Source organism: Apis mellifera, linkage group LG6 (genome assembly GCF_003254395.2).
Source record: "Apis mellifera strain DH4 linkage group LG6, Amel_HAv3.1, whole genome shotgun sequence".
Classification (NCBI taxonomy): Eukaryota; Metazoa; Arthropoda; class Insecta; order Hymenoptera; family Apidae; genus Apis; species Apis mellifera.
The window spans coordinates 13271314-13292737 of NC_037643.1; the positions used below are offsets into that span (position 1 = coordinate 13271314).

General features: G+C 21.8%; 3 protein-coding genes across 10 annotated transcripts; 2 read left to right on the plus strand and 1 right to left on the minus strand.

The window, feature by feature from the left end:
• Positions 1–986: 986 nt before the first annotated feature.
• Positions 987–4053, plus strand: LOC551952 (putative N-acetylglucosamine-6-phosphate deacetylase). Its single transcript, XM_624334.6, has 7 exons — positions 987–1339; positions 1661–1935; positions 2041–2170; positions 2230–2318; positions 2410–2554; positions 2776–2952; positions 3827–4053. Exons 1-7 carry the CDS (start codon positions 1111–1113, stop codon positions 4015–4017), a joined length of 1236 nt encoding a protein of 411 aa, XP_624337.2. The 5' UTR covers positions 987–1110; the 3' UTR covers positions 4018–4053.
• Positions 4054–4672: 619 nt separating this feature from the next.
• LOC551924 (mucin-1) lies at positions 4673–15195 on the minus strand. Of its 7 annotated transcripts, none has more exons than XM_016912804.2 (19): positions 15000–15195; positions 12538–12676; positions 12407–12464; positions 12254–12324; positions 10913–11089; positions 10434–10532; positions 9384–9482; positions 8827–8925; positions 8506–8604; positions 8072–8170; positions 7862–7960; positions 7633–7731; positions 7433–7531; positions 7227–7328; positions 6630–6728; positions 6405–6503; positions 6228–6332; positions 5581–5840; positions 4673–5158 (listed from the first exon to the last, which is right to left on the minus strand). In XM_016912804.2, the coding sequence occupies exons 2-19, from the start codon at positions 12641–12643 to the stop codon at positions 5075–5077; spliced, it is 1953 nt and encodes a 650-aa protein (XP_016768293.1). In that variant the 5' UTR covers positions 12644–12676; positions 15000–15195; the 3' UTR covers positions 4673–5074. The 7 variants fall into 7 exon arrangements, with proteins under 7 accessions (XP_016768293.1, XP_026296975.1, XP_006562522.1 ...); XM_016912806.2 differs by lacking the exon at positions 4673–5158 and adding an exon at positions 5411–5499; XM_026441190.1 differs by lacking the exon at positions 6405–6503.
• Positions 15196–16518: 1323 nt separating this feature from the next.
• Positions 16519–21046, plus strand: LOC726423 (transient receptor potential cation channel protein painless). 2 transcript variants are annotated; one of them, XM_001122160.4, is made up of 3 exons: positions 16519–16651; positions 17997–19094; positions 19304–21046. In XM_001122160.4, exons 2-3 carry the CDS (start codon positions 18005–18007, stop codon positions 20890–20892), a joined length of 2679 nt encoding a protein of 892 aa, XP_001122160.2. In that variant the 5' UTR covers positions 16519–16651; positions 17997–18004; the 3' UTR covers positions 20893–21046. The 2 variants fall into 2 exon arrangements, with proteins under 2 accessions (XP_001122160.2, XP_006562517.1); XM_006562454.3 differs by having other exon boundaries at positions 16578–16790.
• The last annotated feature ends 378 nt before the right edge of the window (positions 21047–21424 follow it).

Below are 21424 nucleotides of genomic sequence, written 5' to 3' on the forward strand. Positions count from 1 at the left end.
TTTTTTATTATATTATTATTAGTATTTTTTGCATTAAAAATACAAATTTTTAAAAAGTTATAAATGATTATTTATAATTATTTAATATATATAATATATATGTAATAAATATATACTATATATATATTTATATAACTCGAACGTTTATAAAGTTTGGACATCTTTAGAAATTTTAAACATTAAATAATCTAAATAATTGAGATGCAAACATCGATTTTGATATATAAATGAAATGAGATAAAAATAATGTGAAAAAACAGCTTAATTAACAATATTATATTACTATATTATGATTCTCACCGAATATATAATAAAAAATGTAAACATTAAATTTAAATTAAAATTTTACATGATTTTAAATATACAATTGAATTTATTAAAATTTTATCGTAATATAATAAGTAATATAATAATATATATCAAGATATATAAAAAAAAATTTTTTTAATTTTTTATCTTATATATCTAATGCGATAACTTGAATAAATATTTTAAACTCTTCTTTAAGCACTTCATTGAAATGTTTGATTATGGATAATTGATAAATTAACTTGAAAAATAAAATATATTTTTATGTATCAATTTTTGTTTTTATTTCGTTATTTAGAATTTTTACGAAAAAAATATATTATATTTTTATAAACATCTTATATTATGTAATTATATTATATTATGTGCTTTTTTTAAAGATATAACAAATTTATTTTTTATTTTCTATTTTTAATTAATACATTTTTTTAAAAAAATGGAAACTATGGATGAGAAACGGATTATTTATGATAATATTACTTTTTATTTAACGAGATATTAAAATCGATTTTAATATTTCTTTTTCTTTAATAACAGAACATAAGTAATTTTAAAGATATTTTAAAAAATATTTTCTTAAGTGTCAATGAATATAAAATGCGATTTTCTGAAATAAAAAATACATTGAAATCACATTCAGTGACATCTTTGAAGCTGCATAATAATTAAATTTACAGGTCATTGCTACTTGACTTTTTGTAATTTAACGGAATGATAATTTTACTTGTGATAATGCAATACTGAAGTGTATTGATAAGCATTATTTTTTTTTTTTTTTTTTGTAAGCAAAGATAATTGTGAATGATTTGTGAAGTTAACATGTCTCAAAAAGATCAACAAATTTTAAAACAATTTTATAATTGTTGTATTTTACGTGATGGAAAAATTTTAAACGAAGATTTGTGGGTTCGTGATGGGAAAATTGTAAATCCAGAGAAAATTTTTTATGATGAAAAGATAAAACCAAATATAAGAATCAATTGTAACGGAGCGTTAATTTCTCCTGGGTACATTGATCTTCAGATTAATGGTAAATCAATAATAAGTTGAAATAGAAATATAAAATTTATTTTATTTGCATAAATTTTTTTTTTTTACATTAAAATTATTATCTATATTTTTACTATAATTTTAATAAAAAATTTTTATTTTTGAATAAACATTACAATATTGTATAAAAATTAAATAATATCATATTAATTTTAGATAGCATACTGTATTTTAAAATATTTGTAAATATAATAGAATGAATATTTGTATAATGTTATTATAATAAATAATAATTTAATTATATTATGGAAATTATTATATATATAATTATAATTTGTAATTATTATTTTATTTATTTTAGGCGGATTTGGCATAGATTTTACACATAATGTAAACAATGTACAAGAAGGAATTAATAAAGTAGCCAAAAAATTATTAGAATTTGGTGTAACATCATTTTGTCCAACTTTGGTTACGTCACCTAGTGAAACTTATCATAAAATAATTCCAAATATTAAGAGAACCAAAGGTGGAAAACATGGTGCAACTGTATTAGGTATTCATTTAGAAGGACCATTTATTAGTCCAAGTAAAAAAGGAGCTCATTTAGAGTGTCACATAAAACAATTTGAAAAAGCAAGTTTTACAATTATTTTCAATATATATCTGATATTGTGTTATGATTTTAAACATTTAGATTCTTATTAATATTTTTTATTATTTATCTCAATATAAATTTAGGGTTACAAGTCATTAACTGATATGTATGGAAGTTTAGAAAATGTGAGTCTTATTACATTGGCACCTGAACTTCCCAATACCCAGTCTGTGATCATAGAATTATGTAAAAGAAATATTAAAGTTTCTCTTGGTAAGAAATAAATTATCATTTTTATTAATTTAATATCATTGTAAATTTAAATATTTTAGGACATTCTATAGCAAATTTGAAAGAAGGAGAAGAGGCTGTAAAAAATGGAGCATCCTTTATTACTCATCTTTTTAATGCAATGTTACCAGTAATTATATAAAATATGAGAATTAATTTATAATTAATTATTTTATAAAAAATACAATATTATAAAGTAAATAATAAATTTATATTTATAGTTTCATCATAGAGATCCAGGATTAGTTGGTCTCTTAACATCTGATCAAATCTTTCCTGGAAGAATTATCCATTATGGTATAATTGCAGATGGTATTCATACTCATCCAGCTGCATTACGTATAGCTCACAGAACTCATCCTGAAGGCTTGTATATTTTTTACTATTACCATTTATTTTTCTTTTACACACATATATATTTATTCAATCATTTTTGTTCTTAAACTCAATTCTTATATTTTTTTGAAATTATTTAAATTATGATAATAAATTTACTTGAATTTTTCTATACTATAATAATTATCTATGTAATTCTAATTTATCTATTTAATAGATAATTTAATAAATAATTAAATTTTATATTTTAGGATTAGTTCTAGTTACTGATGCATTGTCAGCATTAGGTTTAGAAGAAGGAGTACATCAATTAGGACAGCTTAAAATCGAAATACGTTCGGGACGTGCATATATTGCTGGAACAGATACACTGTGTGGAAGTACAGCGGAAATGACAAAATGTGTTCGTCATTTCAAAGAAGTAACAGGTAGTTTAAATATTATATATATATATATAATATTTGTCATATGGATTTTTTTTTATTTAAATTAACTTTTGCACTCCAACGGTAATTCTCGGTCACCACTTGAATTAATGCCAGCAGTGATTAGCATCACTTGCATTGATGCGGGAACAATATTTATGTTTGATTTTTTTAGAATTTTAGAATATCGCTTCATAAATAGATTTCTAAGCTCTTTACGTATAATCTTATGAAATGTAGAATAATATATTGTTAAATGACTAGATTTTTTATCTCAAATTAGACCGTGATCGTGGGTACAGACGACATCTTCGGGTCTGAGTTTGACAGTCGTGGTAATAGAAATATTATTTTCAAAGTTTTTGAGTTTTGTAAGGATGAAATAAGTTAATGAAATTAAGCTCAAGTAAAGATGAATTTGATTTTTCGTTTTAATGACGAAATTACTTCTATTCATAAAGAAATTAACGATAGAGAAAATCATGATGAACATGGAAATGAAATAAGAAAGCGAAAAATAAGAATAATAGATAATGAATGTGAAAACAATAGTTGAAGTGAAGATATCGCAGAAAATACAGAAAATTCCAAGTGGATAATATGCACAGAATCGGAAAATATACCGCGAAGAATACAATTTATATCCGACGAAAAATCTGCAGAATTGCAAATATTTTCGATTACAAATGAATCATTAGATTTTTTTTAAACTATTTCTTACTAATGAACTTATTAATGAAATAGTGCGCAAAGCAAATAATTATGCAATAAAAAATTAGAAAGAAAAGTACACAAATCGAAGATGCATCTTGATGATTGCTTCATAAAATATCGCACAAAGCAGTAATATATTTTTAATAAATTTTCTGTTTTCTAGGCTGTTCAATAGTAGAAGCTTTAGAAGCAGCAACTCTTCATCCGGCAAAAACTCTCGGTATTGAAAAAACGAAAGGAACTTTGAATTATGGGGCAGATGCTGATATAGTAATGTTAGATAATGATTTAGAATTATTGTCAACATGGATATCAGGAGAATGTGTTTATAGTAAACATAAATGCTGCCGATAAAATATATTATTTGAATAAATGTGATTCGAAATATGATTCCACGAAATTATCGAAATTATTGTTAATATTATTCGAAATGGTGGCGGAATTGATTTTATAAATACTAATTGTTTATCTAGAAAATTGTATAAATTGTATAAATATTCAATTTATAACATTTATATCTCAAATATCACAATTTTCTTGCACAATGGCTGTAAATATTGTTGTAATTATATTTTGTTCATTTATGTATTCATATTATACGTATATTTTGTATAAAAAGTTTTTTAAAAATGTATATTTTACTATACATATAGAAATTAAATTTAAGTTTTATTATTGACGAAATAAAAGTGAAATTTATATTTATATCTTTATAACAAAAGACAAAAAAGTTTTTATAATTTTTGTCTTGAAATTAAAGATATACTGATAAGATATACATGAGATATAGATAAAATATATTCATTTTAAATAAAGATTAATTCCATTAGTTTAATTTATAAGATATTTAAATAAGAAAGTTTTAAAATAATAAATAAAGTATTATTTTTTATATCATTTATTAAAAAATATATTTAATCAAATTGTATATAAAATATAAGTTTAATTTTTTTTTTAATAATATTTATTTCGTCTTGTTTTCAAAAATCAATACATTTAAAATAAATAAAAAGGGAAATTTATTTGCTATTATTCATTTCATAAATATAAATGTTATGTGAAAAATATCATCTATAATTAATATTATCTGTATTCATAATTATAATTTGTGCCAAAAATAAAATTATATGATTAATTTAATATATTTAACAATATTTTTATTTTTAATAACATATTTTAATATTTAACAACACTAATATTTTAATTATGCAATATTTTGTAGTTATTTTAGCAAAGCGTTAGAAAATAATTTATTTATATGAAAAATAATTATTTTTCAATGAAATTTTATGTTATTATATTGCTCATCATTTTGTTATGTTGCTATTTTGTTATATATTGATCATTATATTATTAATTTATTTATAAAATAAAATAATGATTAAAACTGAATTACATAAAATTTTTTATATTAATAAACGGCATCCTTCAAATTGCATATATACGGCGAATGTCTAATACCAAATGAATGTGCTGGAGGAATGTCAAGAATTACCTGCAAAATAAATATTTCATAAAAAATTAATGCTCTAATATAAAATCCAATCATGAATTATTTTTAAAATTGAATTAAAATTCCAAAAATTTTATTTTTCAATATAAAAGTATCGAGATTCTTAAAATTCATCAATCAAAATATTTTTACATACATACATCTTATTAAATTATATAAATTAAAAAGTATATCTATAATATAGTCCATATTTATTATTTATTAAATTTATCTATGAATTTCAATTTTTTATGTTGAGATTTTCCGGATTTTTATCCAATACGAACTCATAATTTCGAGTTCTTGTATATCTTCAAAAATAATATAATTTATTCAAATGAAATCTATTAAAAAAATTTTAAAACTTTTGAATTGTTTAGTTACATTAATTATATTAAAATAGATTAGAAAAAAATTAGAAATACTTTTTCTGGACAATGTGCACCAGGTCCTGGAATTTGCGAATGATCGTCAGGCAGTTGATAACGAGCACTTATACTGTAAGCAGGACTTTTTATTCTAACTGAATCCGGTTTAACAGCTTCATATGTTCCAGGTCCAGGAACTAAAATGCGATCATCAGTAGAATCTTTTTGTCTACCGGATATTGAATAAGCTGGTGCTGTTTTTTTATTTCCTTCCTTTGTTCCGCCGAGAGTAGAAGGAATATTATAAACATTTGGAGCTAAAACATAATAAACATAAAAACAAAATATTTATAATATTATATTAACAAAAGTTAATATAATTTTTTTAATAGTGTAAAAACTAAAATCTTTCATAATTACGATTAAAAAAATTATTATTATGATAATTATGTAATTATATAATATGTATTATGATTAATTTAATTAATTTTAAAGTATATGAAAAAATTTATTTTTCTTTTTTAAATAAGAAATATTAAATGGTATTATGTTACAAATACATAATAAGAATATTTTTTATCTTGAATAATAAATGCTACTTTCATGATATATTTACAGGAAATTTTATGAGAAAAACGTGCGATGCAAAAAAGAAAATGATAATAAAAAAATGGAAAAAAAATAAGCGAATCTTATAAATTTACCTGGAATATCATTTGATTTATTTATATTTGTTCTAAGACCAAAAGTAAATAGCAATGCTTTTTCTAATAAAAGCATAGCTTTCTCTGGACTATATTCACCAGGACCTTTAAACCAAATATTAAATCTATTTAGCAAATACAAGAAACAAAAAATACATTAAATTTCATATACTATACCTGGTATAGAATTTGTTTCATGTATTTCAGTCTTAATTCCAAAACTATATTGGGGTGATTTATTTAAATTTACCTTTTCAGGATGGTAACTTCCTGGAGCTAGATTTTTAATATATTAAAGCAAGTAACTTTTATATATTAAACTATAAATTCTATTTATAAATTTTATATTTAATAAATAATAATATAAATAATAATATAAAAATAATATTTAATATTACTCACCAGGTAAATCATTATTTTTTTTTAAAGATGTTTTTAAGCCAAATGAATATTGTGGCGATTTATCTAAATTGACTTTTTCTGGAGAATAAGTACCAGGAGCTACAAAGTAAAAAAGAATACTGATGCAATGTTAAAAAATATAACGAAAAAATATTTCAATTTATACATAAATTATAACATGATACATGTTATAAGACATATAATCAAAAAATAATTTTATAATTATAAATATTATTAATGATTTTTATTTACAATATTTTTATATTTTCATATGTTTATATACGATTATTTAAAATAAAATATATAAAATTTAAAAAATTTTAATATTAAGTGAAATTTATAAAAAGCTTATAATTTTAAAATTAATTAGGTATTTAATTAATATATTCAACAATAATATTAGATATTAATTATAAAGTTATAAAGTTATAAAATTATAAGCAAGAAAAAGAAATTTGTAAAAGAAAAAAGCAAAAGCTTTGACATGTTTCAAAATAAAAATTGGTATATATATTAGAAGCTTATAAGATTTTCATTAAAGAATGTTTTAAATTTTGGAATAGCTGCTATTAATAATTTGTTAATCAACACCATTACCTGGTGTATCTCTAGGTTTATCCAAAGGTTTTCTATTACCAAAACTGAAATAAGGTTTATGTTCCAAATTTACTATTTTCTCTGGATAGTAATCAACAGGGCCTACCAAAGCAATCAAAACATTAGTTGTTTCTACAGAATGTTAAAACCTATACCAATGAACTTTCAAAATAAGAAGCTTCAGCAATTTACCAAATAAAATTCACCTGGATTTTCATTGAACTTTCTTGGTAATCCTTTACCAGATAAACTGAATTGAGGACCTTTGTCTAAATTTATTTTCTCAGGACTATATGTTCCTGGTGCTATTAGAAAAATTAAATATAAGAAGACATTAATCTAAAACAATAATATATTAAATAATAATCAATATAAAAAATATTAAAAAAAAATAAAAAATATTCACCTGGATTATTGTTTGGTTTTTCTGAAATCCCTTTCCCATACAAACTATATTGTGGACCTTTATTTAAATTTACTTTCTCAGGACTATATGTTCCAGGTGCTTTAAAATTAAAAAATATCATAAATTCTATCCAGTAAGAATTTAATTAAAAAATTTTATATAATTAAATAATAATAAAATAAATAAATACAAAATAATAAAGAAATAAGAAATTTAGATTTATACTAACCAGGAATATCATTTGGTTTTTCAGAAAGTCCTTTACCACTTAAACTATATTCTGGACCTTTATTCAAATTTATTTTTTCTGGACAATAATCTCCAGGTGCTATAGAAAAATAATAAAAAGTCAATAAAGTAATCAATTCTTTTATAAATTTCTTTACTGACAAATGAAAAAATAATAATAAAAATAATAGAATAATTCTAATACTTATACCTGGATTAGTATTTGGCTTATCAAGAAATGTTTTTAATCCAAAAGTATATTGTGGTGCTTTATCAAGATTTACTTTTTCAGGAGCATAAGTTCCTGGTGCTAAAAATTTTTACAAAATTTTCTTTTACAATTACATTTTTACAAAATTATTGGATATTTTTTCAATATGATATTTAATATAATAAAATTTTTAATTTTCAATAAAAATTATATTCATATAAAGTATATATTTTTAATTTTAATTCAATAATTAGAGATTAAAGTTTTGAATTCCAAAAAAATAAACTATCATTTAATTGTTTAATTTTCATAAAAAAATTATCTAAATTATATATCTTATTTGAATTAAATTTTTCGAGATTATATATATCAAAATAAAATGAATGTATATTGATGTAAAAATAAAAAAATTAAATCTTTTTCTTTGCAATTACCTGGAGTATCATTTATTTTTTCAAGGGGAGTCCTCAGTCCAAAAGTAAATTGTGGCGTTTTATCCAATTTTACATTTTCTGGATAATACGTACCTGGTGCTGAGAATAATTTCTTTTTATAATTTATTAATTAGATAATTTATCAAAAAAAATTTTTTATTTTTTACATATTTTTTTAAATTATTTTTAACATGTTTATTTTTACAAAACTTAATATTTATTTATTTATAATAAATTTTTTAAATTATTTATTATTTTATTAATTTATATATATTTATATTTATTTTTTTATGTTTTAATAAATTATTGAAATTTATATACCAGGTATGTTATCAGGTTTCTCTACTCGACCTTTTCCAGTGAGACTGTATTGAGGACCCTTATCTAAATTGACTTTTTCAGGATAATACAAGCCAGGTGCTATAAAAATAAGTTGAAATATGTGAATGGTAATATAATTACCAAATATTATTACAAGTGCAGAATGAATATATCATTATACATATCATCACAGATAAGATGAAAATAAACCTATATGTAAAATAAATCTATATATCATAAGTTTATAGATATCGTTTATGATTTCTTATCATATGAAATATCTTCCTGTGATAATATGTTTGTCTTGTCAAAAAAGACAAGACAATTACTACTTCATTGACCAAACAAATATATGCTAAATTTTTCATAAATTTATATTTATTAAGATATTTAATAAATTTTATTAAATTATACAATTATATTATTGAAAAAATAATAAATCTAAATTTCTTTTTTCTGTTTTTAGATAAATTACTAATTTTAATATTTATCAATGATTCAAATAACAGAAGTTTGGTTAATGAAATTTTAATCAAGCGTTTTAAATTTTTGATTACCTGGATTATCGTTCGGTTTTACGAGAGGAGGCCTAACTCCAAAACTGTATTGCGGTGTATTGTCCAATCTTACCTTTTCGGGATGATAAGTTCCAGGTGCTGATATTATAATATACCAATATTAATTACATTTTTTTTTCAGAAATAAATAATAGCAGAAAAAGAAATAATAAAAATAAAAAATAATAATATATTTCATAATGAAATAAAAAAGAGAAAATTTATAAAATAAAATTTGTAAAACAATTTGAAAAATATTTTTCTATATTTATAAAAAAATGCATTAATATTTTTTTTATATTTTTTTGTTAAATAAATTATAATATAATTATATATAACTAAATAAATATCAAAAATTGCATGCAAATATATCATAAGCATCGTTTTTGTTAATACTGATCTATCTACTACTAAAACTATATAAATATAATTTATAAAAAAAATTTAAATAGCAAGGATGCGATATTAATCATCAAGCTACAATTGCAAAATAAAATAAGAAGCTAAATAATATTGTCGTTATTTGAAAATCTAAGAATACCTAAAAGTTTATTCTTCGAACAACTAAAATTGCAGAAATTCTCCATTCTAGGCAATTCCTAGAATCAATGGACAGTTATGCACCATTTTCGATATTTTCGACTTTTTTTCAAGAGTTAATAAAATTACAAAAAAATAAATCTAATTTAATAAAATTAATACATGTGTGATTTTTTTAAATTTATTGCAGAAAATGTGTATTATTTGCGATAAACTTTTGTTATAGAAAATGAAATTATTTTTTATCATCGACTTCGTTTTATTCTAATATTTTAAATTAAAAATAAAAGAAGAAAAAATGAAAATTTCTATATGTTTGATTATTAAATGAAATAATTTAAAAACAATCTTATTTTACTCTCTTAAGTCTTTGAATTTTTTTCAAAATTCAAAGAATTGATTAATACTATTAAAATATTAATTAATTTAATTAATCCTCTGTAAAAAATATATAAAATTGTATAGAAGGTTTATATAATATTTATATATTATTTTGATATACTTAATTACCAGGTATATCGCTTGGTTTGTCCAGTACAGATTTCAAGCCGAAACTGTACTCGGGCGATTTGTCGATATTCACTTTTTCGGTGCAATAGTCATTCGGCGCTACGATTAAGATGATATTTATTATCATCAATTTTTATCATAATAATTTTTGGATGAAATTGATAACGAAACATGCAAGAAAATGCAAAATAGAAATTATTCATCATAATTTTTCATAATTACAAATTATTAGAAAAAATATTTTAAATTCATTTAGTTTATTTCAATTAAGTTAAAAAAAAAAAGATTTTCGTGCACGTCATATATATATTCTCAATCACATTTTAATATTTACCTCAAAATTATTATAATTTATTTATTGACTTTTAAAAAATTAAAAAATTAAGAAAATAATTTTTTAATGTTTCTTGATATAAAATTAACGTTTCTTAAATCTATTTTATTGCAATATATATATATATATACACAAATATACTCACCAGGTGTACAACTAATTTTTTCAGTTTGAGTTTTAATGCCAAATGAGTATTTTGGTGAATGATCCAAAATAATCTTTTCTGCCTTTTCTGGATTATAATCACCAGGCGCTGGTGTGATTTCCTGTTTCGTGAATTTCGTGCGGCTGTGTAACGATGATGCTGGTGCTGCATCTTTTCCTGCACCAATTTTATTAACAAATTTTCAAACTTATCAATAAAAAATTGACGAGATTTAAACATTAACAAGAAATTTGATAAAAAAAAAAACAAATTTAGAAAACTAATTAGATTAAGATTTAAAATATTTATATCGCATAAAATATTTGACAGGATTTAAAAATATTTACATGTCTATTTTTTAATGTTTTTGATAAAAATATTTTTTAATATATAAAAAAATCCATATATCCAATATATTATTTATTTTTTGTTTAATAACATAGTTGCATACACATCAAAAATAAAAATAAAATATTTTAATAGAAGATATAACATCAACAGATCAAATTATAATAAAATAAAAGAACAAATATTTAATATAATAATATGTTTCATAAGTAAATCTTTTTAATTTTAATAATTCTTTTATAAAATAAAAAATTAATTGTCACACAATTAAAAATTCCTTTCATCAAATATACTTGATGATAAAAGATAAAATATAAATATTATCAAAAATTTATAAACATAGAATATTAAAAATTTCGTGCTCAATATTTGATCATTCAAAGGAAAGTAAAGGAATTTCGTGAATAAGAAACATTAAAAGCGTACATTCTTGCGAAATATTATACTGTCCTGAAGTTTGATCAATACTTAATTATATAGGGAATAGCATTATCCATACCATTCATTTCTTCACAATGTTATCAGTTCATTTACATTTCCTTTAGTAATTTCTATTTTTATTTATGATTCGATTATTAGGATTGTTTTACTTTACAACTTTTTACAATTTAAAATTTGTTTGTATTCACGTGAATGAATAATATGATCAAAAATTTATTTTTTATAAATTTTTTAACACACAATATAAAAATCATACATTTTTTCCAAAGAACATAAATTTTATATTTTTTTATATATTTGTATTATAACAATAATTAATAAATTTAAATTGTTTTAATATATTTACATATTTATATTAATATATATATATTTCTGAGAGAATTTTCTTTAGATTCAGTGAAACGAGTAATCAAAATATCATAAGTTTTTTTAAAGCTCTCTTCCTCTTCGTTTAATCGTTATTGTCTGAGATTATTTTTATTAACAAAGATAAAATAGGACTATAATTTCGTATCTGTAATAGCTATTTTTTTATGTAATATATTATCTTACCTTTCGCGCTAAGTCCGAAAACATTGTATTGGCCAGGACCCGGTCCAGGGCTATCATTTTTCGTCGCATGTCTAAAAATGTATAAGAGTACAATTAAATTAATTTGATAAAAATTATTAATCAAAATTAGAACCAATAATCGAATCTATGTACCTGCTTCCAAATGAGAAAGCAGGAGCTCTACCTCGTTTCGAATCGGGAACAATTTTTCCTAAAAATTCGTACCTCTTATTTGAAATGTTTTAATTTGAATTTTAACAATAATCATACTCTAAATTAATTACCGATCAACGGGGGTAATGTTACACAAGCAGGACCAGGACTATTGTATTCTGCAGCTATAGGACCTCGCCTCTTTGTTGGTGTCCACGGTCTTTGTGTCATACCCATGTTTTTTATATCTATACTTTTATCTTTCCTTTCCTAAAAAGAAATAAAATTTTCCTATATTTTTTTTTGAAAGAAAATTCCTATTTCTAATTTTCGATAAAAATCATCCCCGATATTTTAAAAAGATGTTGTATTAATTTACTCGTTTTTTTTTTTCAATCAAGTTAATAAAAGTGTATTGAGCAAGTTTATTTTCCTGTGAGATTCCAAAGAGATTACTTGTGGAATAAATACGACTTTGAAAGACGGTCCACGAAAGAAACGACTCACGATTAACCATATAAGAATATGTCCATGGTGGATATCCAGAATCGCCCACCATTTGACATTGGACTGAATAAGACATGAATATAACAAATTGTATAGCTTACAAATAAGTCAAACAAATGCAGGTTAAACGAATGACTCATGACCCACTTATAGTATTTTGTTGCTCCATTCGCATATACTAACGGCATAATAATTATAATACGATCTTTATGTGATTATAAAAATTTTTATTAATTAATTATACTTAAAATATAATGAAAAGAAATTTTTGGGATTAATTATTTGGGATTTGGGTGATGGAAATATCTTTTCCATCTCGATGATATATTTATGTTCTTCGAGAAATATTTTGTTTTTAATTACAAAAACAAAACTGAAGAGAAAGAAAAAATTGAAAAAAGAAATGGAAGAAAAAAATGATATGATTAAGTATCTACTTGATGTGCAATTGTTAAAAATTGATCTAAATTAACAATAAGTCTTTCTTTATTCGATGGAGGCAAAAGTGGCTTGATCATCACGTGATTGAATTAATGTCTTGAAATTATACAAGACATTTTCATAATTATCAAGAATTAATCATTTAATGGAACATACCTAATATGGCAAATGTCGGAGATTCTTAGTCATTCTCACATATTATATTTCTTATAATCTAAATATGCAATAGGCAGAATACAAAATTAAGATAAAAAGATTTATATTTTTATATTCGATTAAAAATATTTGAAAATGTTCAATATAAAAATTATATAATATAAACTTATATAAGATAAATGATAAGAATTAATAATTAATTCAAAAATTTTGTATACATAAAATGATTTTTCATAAATTCTATGATTCAATACTAATGTATATTTTCTAATATTATTTATATATTAGAAAAATTTATTATTTATATTGATATTTCATTATTGTTTTGATATTTAAAAACTTTTAATTTTTTAAATTCTTTATATTTTCTATAATGATCATTAATTAATGAAATACTATTATATGAATTAAGATTTAAATAATCTTAAAATTATGATTGATGAAATAAAGTTAAATTTAATATAATCATTTAATAAAATTTATTAATTACTTATTCATATTTAATCATTTACGAAAAGAATCAGAATTAATAAAAATTATATATTATATATTACAAAATTTCATGTAAAGAATAATAACAAAAAAATAAATTATGTATTTTAATAGAAATATTATGTTATAATTATTGGACATTAAATTTTTAATTAAAAAAAAAAATTAAAGACAATTTAAACATTATTGAGATTCTAATAATATTGTATAATAATATTAACATATAAATGTTTATATACAATTGATTATAAAAATATTCATTATAAGTTAAAAATTTAAAATGATTGATTAATAAAATTTTTTATAAATTTAATTCTTCTCCGGTTTGTTTTTCAATATTTCACAATAATATAATGGAACTAATATTTGATATCTAGAAATGTATTTTATATTTTTGCTTTATTTTATCGAAATTCAAAATTTTTTTATAACATTATAAGAAAGTAATACTTATTTTTAGTTAAGTAATTATATTTTTGCTTGTCTTGTCGATTAATATTTATTTAAAAAATAGATATTGCGATAATTTATATTATATATTATTATAAATTATTTGCATGATATAATGTATCAATTGATTTTATCAAAATTAGTTTTATGAATTACGATTTATGTCTTATATGATATTATTAGCAAATTCAATAATATGCAACGATGATATAATATTTATTTACATCATATTGGATTATTCAGAATTACTCATCGTAAAAATCTTTTATATATGCGTAATCAAAACTAAAATATCTTTAATGATTGTATTGTATAAATAAGATTTTTTTCTATGAACAAAGTTTAAAATTTAATTTTTTATTGATAAGTTGCTGAAATTAATTAATTCGATTCTTATATTAACGTGCTTTACATAAATAAAAAAGTAGAAGAGAAGAAAATTATAAAATTATATAATTCTTCTATAAATATATAATTAATTAAAATGTGATTTTAATTAAAAATATAATTTTAATTACATAATTAAATGTATCATAATCATATTTACCTTGAGTTTACGAAATGTATTGAAAAAAAGTAATAGTTTGTTGAAAAAAACCGTGAACAATAACAAAACTGACAGATCAATTCGTAAACTTTTTCTACAAAAGTTATAGAAATAAGCACCAAAGATTATCGACTACCTGCACCCGAGCTATGTTTCCGAGCGACTGAAAATTAAACACGCAACCGTGACATGTGCTTCTGTATCCCTACTACGCGCTCCTTAATATTAAGATTGAAACTATTTGACGCATGCGCTTTTAATAGATAGATAGCTACAGATATTCTTTACAATATAAAAATATTCTTTATAGTGTAATATTAAAAATTTATATATTTTATCTCTTATTTTCAATTCTTGCAATTGAATTAAATACATTTTCAAGAAAAGAATGAAAAAAATATTTAAAAAGATATTGATTCTTTATCGATCATGAATTTTTCAAATTTAATTATGTGTCTATATTTAGAAAATTATAAGAAAATTAATCCTTAATGTAATGCCTGTATTTCTTTATATTTTTCATAAAATTAGGAGAAATAAAACACAATAAAATATTATAAGAAACTTACTATAAAAATAAAAGAAAGATAGAATAAAATTTTAAATAAATTTTATTTTATTCTCTTTTGAAAAATAAAAAATGCAATATTCAAAAAAGAATTGTATTAAAATTTTTGATGTTTCATTTACTTACTGAAAAAAATATCTCCTTGGCTCCTTTATTGGATAGACAGGATTTCGCAACCCACGTACCCTAACGTTCTTGGTTTCCATCCTTGACTTTTGTAACCTTGTGTATTCAAGGCAAAAAACAGTTAAAATTAGGAATTCACTTTATTGTTAAAAATGAGTGTAAAATTTATTTAGTTCAGTTTTTACCAAATATACAAAAATATCAAATATACAAAATAAATCATGAGAAAAAGGGGTACCTAATTATTTCTATTTCTTATTATTTAAAAAACTTTTCAGGATAAAATTACACTATTTAAAAAATATATAATGATAAAAACAAATTTTTTTTACAATATTTTTTTATTTTAAAAACATTGATCTTTTTTAAAAATATTATTTATTTTCAAGAATTTTTATTATTTGAAATATTTAAAAAATATAATGATTATTAATACTTAATAAGTATTAATAATATATTTTTATATTTCAACAGATAAGATATATATAATTATCTACATATACATTATATATCTACATATTTACTTTCTAATAATTAATAATTCTCTGTAAGTGAAAAATATATTTTTTTTAATTGTACAATAAGAAGAACTTAGAAATTTTTAAATTTATAATATTTCTATTTTCTATATTCCATATTTAATTATTATATAAATAAAATTTAATCATATATATGTATGTATATATTATACATATTAAAATTATGTTTTATTTTTATTTCAATATTTATTTAAAGTTTAACTTTCAATTCATTTGATGAAATATATACATTCTTCGTTGTTAGAAGAAATACCACTTAAATTCTGTCTGCTTGACACTTTATCATTCCCCTCTCTTTAACCGCTGACATCACCTTCCACCACAGAACTGGTCAGTAAAACAGCTTCTACAAGTTAGTTATCTGTATGACAAGTTCAGTACGCTAAGGGATTTACATTTACTTTGCATCATCGTTTTAGGTGTATATTTTTATCTTAATCTATAAAAAGTGTCCAATATCATTATGTCCATCTCTTAATCTGTTCATATATCAAAATTCAAACTATAAATTAATATATTTACTTATATAAAGTGAATCTTCATAAATTATAACTAAAGGTGCGTTATTTAATACAATTAGAATAAAGAAATTTTAATACTAAATTCATAAATAAATTTATATAGCATTACAAATTATATTTATAAATAAATATTATATATATCAAATAAAATAAATGAAACACATAATTAATGATTTTAAATTATTAATAGGTTCAATTTAAAATAAAAATTAAGATACATAATAATGTAAATTCCCTTTCTCTTTCAATCATTCATCATTATATAATATATATACATATATACATATATATAATTTTAATAAAAATATCAATATATATCAGTATATAATTTCAATAAAAATATTCCAAAAATAAATGGTTAATGATTTAAATTCATTTTATTCTTTCATAAAGTAATGTTATAAGAAATTATCGATCGATTCAATAAGGAAAGGTATCGTTTATCATTTATTTGATTTACTTATTCTTTTCTTTTTGAGACGGTAACGTAAACCAAGTAATAAAACATAAATAAATAATTAATGTACATTAATGTACGATATCACTATGTGAAAATATTTTAATTATCAACTCAGAATATTATAACAACGATAACTATCTTTATTCATCGTCTCACAATGACATTTGATATTCTATCATAGATAACAAAGCTTGTAACTTTTAGTATTATTGCATGGATTATTTAATGATCAATGAATTCAATGGCAACGTTGTCAACTCTATTTCTCGTTTGTCTGAATTTGAATTAATGCTAATGACAGGAAACGCATCCGGACAATACTTTTGCTTCCATGCATGATAAATACGTATTTTACTTCGTATTTTAAGATGTTGTAATTGAATTTATATTTGAATTTATTTAATAAATAGAATATATAGCATGTTAAAAATATTGAATAAAATATCTTTTTTCTAAATTATTTAAAAATTATTAATTTCTTATATTACAATATAGAGATAATTTTCTTAAATAAGTGTTTGTAAAAATGTAATATGATATAATATTTAATTGCTTTGTCAACAATATAAGTATACATTAATGACATCATCGTTAAAAATATATTATGATGATTCGTTATATTTACACAAATCAAATAATATATTTTATTTCAAATGTAATATATAATTTCATATAAAATTTATTAATATTTTATATAAATTAAAATAAAAAATATTTTAAATTTTTCAATTTTTCAAAGTTCGAAAAAGAAAATTTTTTTAATATTTTAATAATTATTTTCAGACTCGAATATGGATCTTGAGGATGAAACCTTGCAAATGCATCTTTTGCACGATTACACTACAAATTCTATAAAATCTCAAACGATATATAAACTGCTCTTAGATTATTTACGAACAAAAAATTTTAGACATTTCAAATGTCTTGTTGAGCAAAATTTGAAGAAGCAACCACCTATCATTAATATAAACTACGCTTATCCGAATCAATCGAATGAAACTTTCTTGGACATCGCTTGCAAGAATGGCCTTTCAGAGTTCGTAAAATTTCTATTGGAAAAAGGGGCGAAGGTGAACAGGATCAACGAAGTCCATAATCGTGGACCAATTCACTTTGCTACCGAAAATGGCCATGCGGATGTCCTTAGTATATTATTGGATGAACCCACGATAAATCCAAATCTGGAGGTTGTACAACAAACAGCTTTGCACATAGCTGTGAAGAAGAATGATTTGAAATGTGCTTCGTTGCTTCTAGAGAAAGGAGCTAGTCCTAATATTCCCAATAACAAAGGTTTAACAGCTTTACATATAGCAGCCATGAAGGATTACAGAAATATGGTGAACCTAATTTTGGAAAAAACTAAACACGCTTTGAATTTAGACACTTACAAAGATTACAACGATCAAACTGCTAGGCAAATATTAGAAAAAAAAATACCGAATATTTCATTGCCTCCTATCGAGAAACAAAATGTAAATATTCATGATTTGAAGTATTATTTAAATGCCAACGATGAGATGAATTTCTTAAGATGTTTAAAAATCGTTCAAAATGATATGTTAAACAATGATATAGAGACATTGATCGAAATGGCCGTTCAAAAAAATTTCAAAGAAGCAATCATTCTTTTGTTAGAAAGAACAAAAGAAATTAAATGCAACTTAGAAAAGGCTGCGAATTTAGCAATTCAACGAGGTTCACCACATATCCTTCGACAGATATTGGAAACTGATATTGAAGTTAAAAGCGATTTGTTATTAAATGCTTGCATAGAACTCAATATACCACATAAAGGAGGATCGCAAGATATGAGTGATCGTTTGGAATGTTTTAATTTAATCTTGGAAAGAGAAGATGTGGATGTTCGATGCATAGATGGTAAGTTATATATTTGTATTAAATTGTTACATATAAAAATAATTTTTTTATATATTATATCATAAAAAATATATAGAAAAATATTTTGTATTAGAAGTAAATAAAAAAATTTAAAATCGCTTTATCTCTAATATATTTATATTATTAAAATGAACTTCATTAATATTTTTAAATTTTAAAATAATAAACCAGAAAAAACTTTTATATAGGCAAAGGAAATACTCCACTTCACTATGCAGCAAAAGCTGATTGTCGCGAGGCGGTGACATTATTGCTCGAAAAAGGAAGCTATATCGGTCACATGAACAATTTCGGCATTCCACCAGTTGCCGATATTTCTATATCTACTTTATCTCAATATTTTGACGACTGCATAGTAGCTAGAAAAGAGCGAACGAACGAATATACAATTGAATTTGATTACAAATGTTTAATGCCTCACGATAATTCTTACATAATAAATCAACAAAAAAATTTTAAAAATCAAGAAAAACGAGAAATGGATATTTTTCAATATATTGCTAGCAATAATAGTTTGAAACACTTGTTAAAACATCCTTTGTTATCATCTTTTTTATATCTCAAATGGCATCGAATAAGATACATATTGTATCTAAACTTTGCATTTTACATTTTATTTTATCTTTTATTAAACATTTATATTCTGCAAATTACTTACGTGAAAAATACACAAATATCGACGAATTCGAGTGAACAGATGAACGGAGAAATAAAAAATTCAATTTCGATCTATATTTTACAAATATTTACTGGCATTATGACAGCATTATTCGCATTTAGAGAAATTCTTCAATTACTCTCTTCGCCATGTCACTATATGTTATGTTTGGAAAACTGGATCGAAATGACGTTAATAATACTTGGATTTTCTATTTTAAATGGCGCTACTACACAAGTCGCAGCCGTTACAATATTATTATCCGCCTGGGAATTAGTAATTTTGATTGGCAAGCATCCTCGAATGTCCACTGGTATTGAGATGTTTAAAACAGTGTCTTTCAACTTCATGCGTTTTTTATTTCTTTATGCATTTCTTATTCTAGCTTTTGCACTGGCTTTCTTCATTCTCTTTAAAGATGGCGGTAATGAAAATTTTCCAGATCCTGGGCACTCGTTATTCAAGACTATTATCATGCTCACTGGAGAATTCGACGCTAATGACATTCCCTTTGTTTCGCATCCTATTCTTAGTCATTTTGTTTTTATTCTCTTTGTTTTCCTTATCGCAATAGTGTTGTTTAATTTACTAAATGGTTTAGCAGTCAGCGACACTGTGAATATTCTTGAAAAGGCAGAATTGGTAGGATTAATTTCCAGAATACGAATTCTTGCTTACATTGAAAATGTGATTATTCAAGCACCTTTTACACATGGATCATATTGTTTAATTTGTAGCAATCTTTTGTCTGGCTGGAGATGTAATCCATTAGCATTTCTTATTCAGAAAATTCTCCTTTTTCCGAACTATTTAAATAGTGGTAAACTGAATGTGATATCGTACGACAGCTTGGAAACTTATGAAAGTAAGTTATACGATAAAGTAGAATTAAATAAAAATTCTCAAAATAAAATAATTCCTATCTCTAAAATGGATCCAGATATTATTAAACAGGCTAAAAATATTTTGATGAAAAAAGGTCAAGAATCGGATAATGAAAAAATATTTAGTAAATTAGAAAAATTGGAAAAAAGATTCATGACAATGGAAGTTATTTTGAATTCTATAAAAAAGAAAATTGAAAATAATAATTGTAATATTCTAGAACATGAAAATTAAAATGTCATATTTTTTCATTTTTTAGTTTTGTTACAACTGTGATTGAATGGTTAAATTTCTACTCATGCTATAATTATTGAAAGTATTATACTTTTATACTAATTTTATTTAACATTATTGTAATATTTTTATTAAATAAAATTATTTAATTATATAATTTTATATATATATGTATATAATAATAATAATATATAATAATTTCTAAATTTTTATTATAGAGGCTAATATTAAGACTGAAATAAACAAGTTATGAAAAAAAATGTACTTGGTATTTTATATGATATTGATATTACATTATAAATCTAAAGATATCATTAATATTTAATAACATGAAAGAATAATTAGAGGGAAGAAATTATAAATAATATTATTTAATTTTGTTAAATCATTAATTTTTGAATCATTATGTCAGAAATTTATTTCACTTTGTCTCTATCTTATTTTATTTAGCAAAATTAAATTGTTATATATAAAATATGTTATAACTTAATAAATAAAGTTCAAACAATATTTTTATATAACAATTTATATA